At 35.8% G+C, this 9,915-nt stretch overlaps 1 protein-coding gene across 1 annotated transcript; it reads left to right on the forward strand.

Annotated features, from left to right (window-relative positions):
- Positions 1 to 3,092: 3,092 nt before the first annotated feature.
- On the forward strand, positions 3,093 to 5,698 carry LOC127258318 (exocyst complex component EXO70B1). Its single transcript, XM_051285117.1, has one exon. The coding sequence runs from the start codon at positions 3,126 to 3,128 to the stop codon at positions 5,322 to 5,324; it is 2,199 nt and encodes a 732-aa protein (XP_051141074.1). The 5' UTR covers positions 3,093 to 3,125; the 3' UTR covers positions 5,325 to 5,698.
- The last annotated feature ends 4,217 nt before the right edge of the window (positions 5,699 to 9,915 follow it).

Consider the following 9,915-nt stretch of genomic DNA (forward strand, 5'->3'; position numbering starts at 1 on the left):
CGGACCAAGTAAGGTCGGATGCGATAAGGTCGGACAATAAGGTCGGACCTGGTCGGGCCAAGCTTAAAGGTCGGGTGCAAACATGCCAAATTCGAAAGTCGGGTATGGTAAGGTCTAGTGTGTAGATGAGGCAGGATAAGGTCGGGCGTAATAAGATCGGGCAGTGAAGTAGCATGTGCAGGTCGGGTGGAAGTTGCAACTGGCGAACAGTTGAAGGAAGTTGCAAGTGGCGAACGGTTTTTGAAGGTCGGACGTGGTAGGACGGTTGACACACGTGTCAATAGAAGAGAACTTTTGGGGCAGTTAACAGCGGTTATAGTAACCGACCAGATAGCGGTTCGAACCGTTTCTTCAACAGGGTTATTTAAGGATCCGGTATTGTTCGAAAAAAGGCATCTTCAATCAACTTCAACAAAGCAAAGTCAGATTTGGGGATCACCACTTTATTTTCAGCCTTATTTTTATTTGCTTTTATTTATGTATTCTACGGTGTTTAGAGATTTTTAATCTCAGACACTAATTCTATCAAATTTGAAAATATTTCTTTATTTTTGGATTTTACTTTTTATTGTTAAAAAATACATCAACAATATGTTTATATTAAATTTATATATCCTATAAACACTAATAAATACATACTATTGTTGTTAACACCAGAAGTGTAACTTTTTTGCCCTTGCAATGAGTCATACTAGTGATATTTGGCTGTAGGAGCAATTGAATTATAATTAATCATATGGGTGTAAATACTACTCCGTCCCACATAATTTATTCTTATTTTTTATTTTTATCTGTTCCACATGACTTGTCAATTCTATTTTTGGAAATATAATTATATACTTTAATCACATTTTAAATTTTATAATTTTTTAAATTTTAATTAAACTATTTAGTTATCTTAATCTTAATTTATAATAATTTTTACTAAATAATAATTATTTTTACTAATACATTTCTTAATTATCTACTAATTATACTTTACCTAAATTCTCGTATCTACAGTAATAAACCCAAAATATCTGGGAGGGATAGAGTAATAATTATCATCGTAATCGGGCCAATTGAATTCACCAAAACTTAGTTTCTTAATTACCTACTAATTATATTTTACCTAAATTCTCATATCTACAGTAATAAATCCAAAATATCTAGGACGGATGGAGTAATAATTATCATCATAATCGGCCCAATTGAATTCACTCAAACTTAGTCACGAATAATCATGATTTGATCTTAGCATTGAATTGTCATTCGAATAAAAATAGTCATATATGGGTGTTGCTTTCAGAAGCCATTAGAATATGGATAATAGGACATCTACAAATTTGTACATATAAAAAAAATACGAAGAGAGACCTTTGTATCGTAAAATATACAAAAAAGAAAAAGAATTATACTACAGGATGACCGAAAGATTATCTCTATAAATTTCTTCTTGATGATTCAATGCATTTTTACATTATGATACATATATTTGTAGAGAAATAAAATTATTATTTGGTAATTGATTGGTAAGGCCCCACTACTAAAATAAAATTGCTATAAACACTGAAAAATTGTGTAAAAAAATTTTTGATTTAATGAAAGGTGGGTTGAACCGGAGGGTGAAGGGTTAAGATCTTCAAGAGGGATAGATTTCGCCAAATTTGCAGGGAGGGGATAATAAATCCTCCTCCAATGCCTCCCTTTAATTTTGGTACAGTTTTCTTGTTTATTTTTATTTTTATTTTATTTTATTTTTGCTTACAATTTAATGCAAATTTGTTTCTAAATGTTTTTATCCTATTTATTATATATTTTTATTAATTTTATTTTTATTAGGTATAAAAAAGTTGTTTTTGTATATTTATATTTTAATTTTGTAATTAATATTTATAGTAAATAATTCTATTGATTTATTTAATGTTTATCGAATTTATTGTTAATTAACTATGATAAAATAATTACAAAATATTTATATTAAATATAAATTATTATAATATTATAAATAAAATTATAAATAAAAAATAATGGAAAATGACACTAGTTATTTAAGATATTAATTTAATTTATCAACAAAATATTTTAAAGACCAATATAGAATATTATTATAAGCTAGCTATGTAAAGATAGTTTATCATTTGAAATCCTAATTAATACTATTAATATCATACAATTTATAATTAAAACATATATTTTTTTCATAAAATATCACATTAAAATACTATTCAAATAAAAATTTAAATCAACAATTTATTTTAAATTAATTTCAAACAATAATCAGATAAACTTAAAATATTAAATATTATTTGTAAATTTTAAAAAAAAAGTTATAACATAAAAGATAGAAAGAATATTATTTGACCCTATAAAAAAAAATTATAATTGAAATAAGTTAATGCAGCAAATCATAAAATCTATATATATATATATATAAAAAAGATGGTCTAAAGATAAAAAGATAATGAATAATAGAGTCAAGTATGAAAAAAATTGTAAAACATTGAGTGCAGATAAAATAATTATATGGTAGAAAGTCAATTTAAATAGACAATTGGAGATTTGATTCCAATTAGCAGATAATAATAATAATAATAATAATAAGAGGCAATTAAGCAGAAAGATAATGAATGCTAAAATATAGGAGGACTAGGTAGGTCGGGTTTGATTGATAGTTAGTGGAGGGCACGGATTGAAGAATGAGAGAGAGAGAGAGAGAGAGAGAGGAGAGCGAACTAACGTCAAATCATGTGAAATTGGCAGATGACGATGACGATGACGATGATGAGCTGAACTTAGCTTTCCCTTCCCCCTCGGGACGCCCGTCCATTTGTTTCGTCTTCCATATTTGGCTTTGGGTTCTCTCTCTCTCTCTCTCTCTCTCTCTCTCTCTCTCTCTCTCTCTTTTGAATAACTAACCAACCAACGACCGACATATCTACCTACCGTAACGACGACCATTTCAATCAATCATGCAGCCTCGGCCTCCATGTCAATAATCACTCTCCACTCCCCACGTTTCGCGCTATACCCAAAGCCCAGTTTCCCATCAATCATCCACCTCTCGCCACCTTCGATCTCCAATTCTTATTCTCTCATTTTCTTGCATTGCATTGCTAGCTAGCTACCTGCATCGCCTGCCTGCCATGGATTCGGAAGATCGGAAATCCCCTCTTTCCAATAATGATCACGATACTAATGAACAAGGATCTGAGTCCGATCAACATCACAACAAACCAAGTCCAACAACACATAATGCCAACCCGGGAGAGGAGGAGAAGTCCGACGACGACGTCGGAAAGGAACACCATCACGCTCACGATCAGCCTGCACCTGATGAGCATGAGCATGAGCAGGAGGGGGAACCGGAATCCAATTCCCAAGATCTGCCTCCTGATCTCAACCAAGTTTCTCAAGAGATTGATCAATTCATCTCCTCTTTGTCTGATCCAGACCATCGGATCGACCCGCCTGAATTCCTCGAGCAATTCTTTGACCTGATCGAGGCCAAGCTCGATAGCGGCTGCCATTCGGGTGAAGCCCCTCCTGTAAAATGGGGGGAGGAAGATTCAGCTTCATTTCTCCAAGACGTGAATCGCATTTCTTCCCTATCGAAAGCACTTGATAGATTGAGATTCTCCTCAGATGAGAGGTACGCCGTTTCCATCAATCGCGTTGGCAGGCTTCTCCAGCGAGCAATGTCCTACGCCGAGGAGGAGTTCAGGTCCATCCTCGTCGATTACAGGATCCATGATTCTACTCCCAATTCCAAACATTCCACTGACCAACCAAATTCTCTGGAACAACAATCGGGATTGGATCATGAAAGCACACACCCGCCTCCTCAATCATCATCATCAGAAGAAGCAGCAGCAGCAGCAGCAAATAATCATAATCATAATCATAATCATAATAATAGTTCCGGATACTCGGAAGGCAATTTGTCGGGCTTGGTTAGGCTGTCAAAAGCATTAGTTGCGGGGGGTTATGAAGCAGAGTGCTGCCAGGCATATCTTGTGGCCCGGCGAAATGCATTGGAAGAGAGCATGCAGAAGCTTGGATTTGAGAAGCACAGCATCGATGATGTGCAGAAAATGCATTGGGAATCACTGGAGAGGGAGATTGGGCACTGGATCAGAACGTTCCAGCAATGGGCCACCTCCGACTCTCCCAGCGAACGCAAACTCTGCGACACTGTCTTCTCCGATAACCCCTCAATATCCAAATGCCTGTTTGGCAGTTTGTCCCACGGGGTCACCATTCAACTCCTCAATTTCGCTCAGGCTATTGCTCTAACAAGGCGTGCCACCGAGAAGCTGTTCAAATTTCTCGATGTATATGAGACTCTGAGAGACAGCTTTGCAGCAATGGATGACGACTTGTTGATGATGATGCCACAAGAGATTGGGGCTGAGCTCAAAGCCGAGGCGTCCTTGATAAGGATTAGTTTTGGTGAAGCCATGATCTTGATATTCAGTGACCTAGAAAACTCAATCCATGCCGACTCTGGGAAGATTCCAGTTCCGGGGGGAGCAGTTCACCCTTTAACCAGATACACCATGAATTACCTGGTGTATGCCTGTGAGTACAAGACTACTTTGGATCAAGTGTTCAGCGAGCATCAGAAGGGGGGCAGAGCTAATAATAGTAATAATAATAATAATAATTCTTCGACAGATCATAGATCATCAGAAACCACCGCAGCAGCACCTAATAGTAATAATAATAATAGTAACAATGCGGCGGACGACTCCTCCTCCTCCTCTGCATTCCAAGCCCAGATCATAAAGATCATGGACATTTTGGACGCGAATCTGGAGGGGAAATCAAAGCTATACAAAGATGTTGCACTGAGTGCGATCTTCATGATGAACAATGGGAGGTACATCTTGAAGAAGATCAAAGGATCGAGCGAGCTGAAGGCGCTGATAGGAGACCCCAGGTACAGGAAAAAGTCGTCAGAGCTGAGGCTGTATCACAAGGACTACCAGAGGGAAACCTGGGGGAAATTGCTGGGGAATTTCCACCCAGAGGGGCTATCGGTTCATGGCAAAGTATCAAAGCCAGTTCTCAAGGAGAGATTCAAAAGCTTCAACGCAATGTTCGATGAAATACACAAGACGCAAGGCAGCTGGGTTGTTGGGGATGAGCAGCTTCAGTCAGAGCTCAAGGTTTCCATCTCTAACATGGTTATTCCAGCTTACAGGTCATTCTTGGGAAGGTACGGTCAGGTGTTCACCCCGGGGAGGCAAACAGAAAAGTACGTCAAGTATCAGCCCGAAGATCTTGAAAATTATATCGAGGAGCTCTTTGATGGGGCTGCTGCCGGAAGAAAGAAATCATAACATCAACAACAACGACAACACACCAACCCCGGGAGGACAGGGACTGGATATATACAAATAGCTTTTTAATGCGAGTGGTGACGTGAGCGTGACAAAGAGCTTAATTGCTGAAGAAGACAGCACATTACCTTACCGGCATTTTGCATTTTGAACAGTGATGAAAATGCTGATTTGGATTCCCGGGGTGGTCGCCAATTTTACATTCCACGTCCATGTATGTACACAATTCTTAATTGGCATGAACACGTACATATATATCATTATTCTTCATCTATTCATTCATTCGTTCATCCTCATCCTCATCCTCATCCTCTTTCCGCCTATGAGTTGACTGACCTGTCTGTTATAGTAAGCCAGAGGATAGGAGAGGAGAGGAGAGGAGAGGCCGCTGTGCGTGTGGAGTGTGGTTTTATGTACTACTACTACTACTACTACTACTACTTACTGTTTGATTTGTAGATCATCTATCTCGGTTTCTATTTCTATCTCTATCTTATATTTCTAGACCTAGTAGTATATAGTAATTGAATGAATTTGGCTCTGTTTAGATACACTGTTTCACAGCTTGAAGGTGAAGGTGAAGGTGAAGGTGAAGGTGAAGGGGAGCACAATGCTAAGCTATTGCAATTGCAACATCCGCTTAATTAGATCAAACAATGAATCGGGTTGGAGGTATGTACATATGGCAAATAGAGCCCCCAAAAACTGATACAATATGATAATTTTAATACAAAATAATTGAGTTTTGGTCAAAGATTTCGATCCGATTATATATACGCACATTGATACAAACTAGACACCATAATAAATTCTAGTCAAATCTAACATGATACTCCAATTATAATATATTAATATTAATTAATATATTTATTATATATGTAAAATAATTATAATTTGATAATTAGTCTATATATTATATAAGCTAAGTTCAATCTTAAATAATTCGATATAATTCACTATACACGAAACACTATAATAAAAAAAAGAAAAAAAAACTAACATAATATGACATTATGACAAAAAGAAATTAAGTTTGGATAAAGTATTTTGAGCATATTATGTATACGAATCAACATGAATCCGACACGATAATAAACGAATCAACACAAACCCAACGTGATAATAAATAGACAGGGTTAAAGTTGAGTGATTAACCCGTTTAATATATCCAATTTGTTATGAATCGACTAATTGTCATCTCTAATTGTAAATTTGAGATGGGAAAAGAAGGAAAAATGAAATGAAATTTAGACAATTATGAATATGGTTGGTGTTGAAATTATGACTATGACCCTTCAGTATTATGTGTTTGACAAATCTTAGCCTATAAATACATTTATGAATTGATGAAATAAAATTGTGCAGAACAATACCAATTAATCTCTCTTCCTTAATATTTATCTCTTTGCATAATACTTATATCTATATTCCTATATTATATATGTAACTAATACATAGTATATTATAATATAAACACATATTATTATATATACGTCATTTAAGTATATATATATATATCATATACACATATATTATATTATATATATTATATATAATATATAAAATAGTGGTTAGCGGTAGAGATAATTAATATTTCTATTGGCTAATCTTATAATAATAATACAAAACGTTTATCAACACGATTGTGTATTCTAATTTTGGTAAGGTAATATTTTATATTTTATATGTTTATTATGTCTAACCTTGTCAAAAAGGAATTTGTCACTCTTTTCGTTTCTGACCAAAATTATATGGTTTGGACTCGCGATGTTAAAATGCATCTGACATCAATGGGTTTGGAAAATACCATTATCCGGGACAAAAATTCCCCGAGGCAAGATCGTGCAAAGGTCATGATCTTTTTGTGTCATCACATCGATGAGGCACTGAAAATGCAATATGTGCATTGGAATCCCCACTTGAATTGTGGGAGAGATTAAAAGAAAAATACGATCATATGATGTTGACTATGTTGCCAAGGGCACGAAGCGAATGCAAAGCCTACGGCTTTAGGACTTTAAAACAGTCCAAGACTATAATTCTGTCATCTTTAAAATAACATCACAGCTGCACCACTGTGGCGAAAATATATCTGAATCTGATATGACGTAGAAAACTTTCTCCACTTTTCATGCCTCTAACATGGTTTTGCAGCACCGCTATATTGCGAAAGAGGCTTTCAGAAATATTATGAGTTGATCACCTGTCTTTTTTTGGCCGAACAAAATAATGAATTGCTGTTGAAAAATCACGAATCTCGGCCAACAAATGCAAATCTATTTCCTGAGGCAAATACAATACAACCGGAAAATTCGGTGAATGGTCGTGGGCAGGTAAAAAATCAACGAATTGATTGCGATCGAAATCAGAATCGCAGAGGGGGCCGGACAAACGCATACGGTCATAATAATTATCAGAACAGGCCCCGATATGTGTCAAATCGGTGTTATAATGACAGAAGGCCGTAGAGACCTCAACCGAGGTTCAACACTGGGAGAAACAGAAATAATGATGAGATATGCACCCGGTGTGGAATCAAAGGCCATTGAGTCCATATTTATAGCACAGTCAGTCACTTGGCTGAATTGTCTCAGGCCTCAAAAGAAAGGCAAGGAAGGTTTCCGTCTAAACAAATCACGCTGCCCATAATGACACATTTGATGATGTGCTGTATGAAAATATCACGCATCTGGATGCCGATGATCTTCTTAACATAGCTGATGATGTTAAGTGATGAAATATTGTATTTCTTTTTGCTATTTTGATGTTTTTCGCCCCCTTTGTGTATTACCCCCTCTAATATAAGTCTATTTTGATTATATTATTAATACATGTCTTTTATTATTTCTACCATTTTGCAAAGATATGAATGCCAAATATTTTGAAGCCGATGACAATATCTGTCTCATCGTCAGTGCTACAACTCACAGCATTCTAAAAAATAAAAGTTATTTCTCCCACTTGAATATAGAAAAGACCACTATTGATACTATCAGTGGTGCATCGAAAATGATTAAAGGCTCAGGGAAAAGTACTGTATTTCTCCATAAAGGGACAAAAATGACAATTGAAAATGTCCTATTCTCGAGCAAAACTCGAAGAAATTTACTGAGTTTCAGTGATATTCGGAAAAATGAGTATCACATTGGAACATTGAATGAGGCAGAAAATGAGTATCTCCTGATAATTCAGATTGTGAATGGCAAAAGAATTGTGAAAGAAAAATTGCCATCATTTTCTTCTGGCTTGTAATACTCAAAAGTCAATGCCGTTGAAACATATTACCTAGTAGACCAAATGGCTACTAGAGAATTTAAAACTTGGCACCATTGACTTGGGCATCCAAGCAATGTAATGCTAAAGCGAATTGTTGAAAATTCAAATGGCTACCCATTGAAAAAGAAAAATATTTTGAGTCACAATGAATTTTCTTGTGCTGCTTATTCCCAAGGGAAGTTAATAATCAGGCCATCTCCAACAAAGGTTGGATTTGAATCCCCAACTTTTATGGAAAAAATTCAGGGTGATATTTGCGGACCAATAAATCCACTATGTGGACCCTTCAAGTACTTTATGGTACTAATTGACGCGTCAACACATCACACGTATGGTTGTTATCTACTCGCAATCTAGCTTTTGCTAGACTACTTGCACAAATAATTAAATTGCGAGCACAATATCCAAATCACCCGATAAAGAAACTACGTTTAGATAATGTTGGAGAGTATTTATCACCTACATTTGATTATTACTTCATGTCAATTGGGATTACTGTGGAACATCTTATTCCCCATGTACATACGCAAAATGGTCTGGCTGAATCTCTTATCAAAAGATTGCAATTAATTTCTAGACCATTATTAATGATGTCTAAACTTCCCGTATCAACTTGGGGACATGCTATATTGCATGCAGCAATCCTCGTGAAAATAAGGCCGATAAGTTATCACTGTTATTCCCCTACTCAATTGGTATCTGGAAAAGTACCAAATATATCTCACATGCAAATTTTTGGGTGTGTTGTTTATGTGCCAATTGCACCACCCAACCCACGAAAATGGGATATCAAAGAAGGTTAGGTATATATGCCGGGTATGAATCACCCTCAATTGTGAAATATCTTGAACCAACAACGGGTGATTTATTTACTGCAATATTTGGAGACTATCATTTTGATGAATCTCATTTCCCGACATTAGGAGGAGACAGTAATCAACTGGAAAAAGAAATTTCGTGGAAAACATCACTTGAATTTGATCATCGTACGAAACATAGTGAACTTGAAGTTCAAAGCATTGTGCATTTGCAGAAAATTGCAAATCAATTGCCTGATGCTTTTAATGATGTTGTCAGAGTCACGAAATTATATATTGCAGTAGCAAATGCACCAACTAAAATAAATGTCCCAGAAGGGAAGGTGTCGAGTGCTAATAAGCATACTGCCCATGTAAAACGTAGCAGGCCGTTGAGTTCCAAGGATAAGAATCCATGGAAAAAGAAAATTGTAAATACTAGTAAAGATATCAACATTGATAAGATGCTTGGAAAGGTCTATACAACCCCTGAAGATGTTGATACTAAAAATTTTGAT

The sequence above is a fragment of the Andrographis paniculata genome, unplaced genomic scaffold (assembly GCF_009805555.1).
Source record: "Andrographis paniculata isolate CXL003 unplaced genomic scaffold, ASM980555v1 Contig59END, whole genome shotgun sequence".
Lineage (NCBI taxonomy): Eukaryota > Viridiplantae > Streptophyta > Magnoliopsida > Lamiales > Acanthaceae > Andrographis > Andrographis paniculata.

What these genes read in the sequence shown, in the direction of transcription:
- LOC127258318 (XM_051285117.1), top strand. Translation starts at nt 3,126, where the DNA reads ATGGATTCGGAAGATCGGAAATCCCCTCTTTCCAATAATGATCACGAT.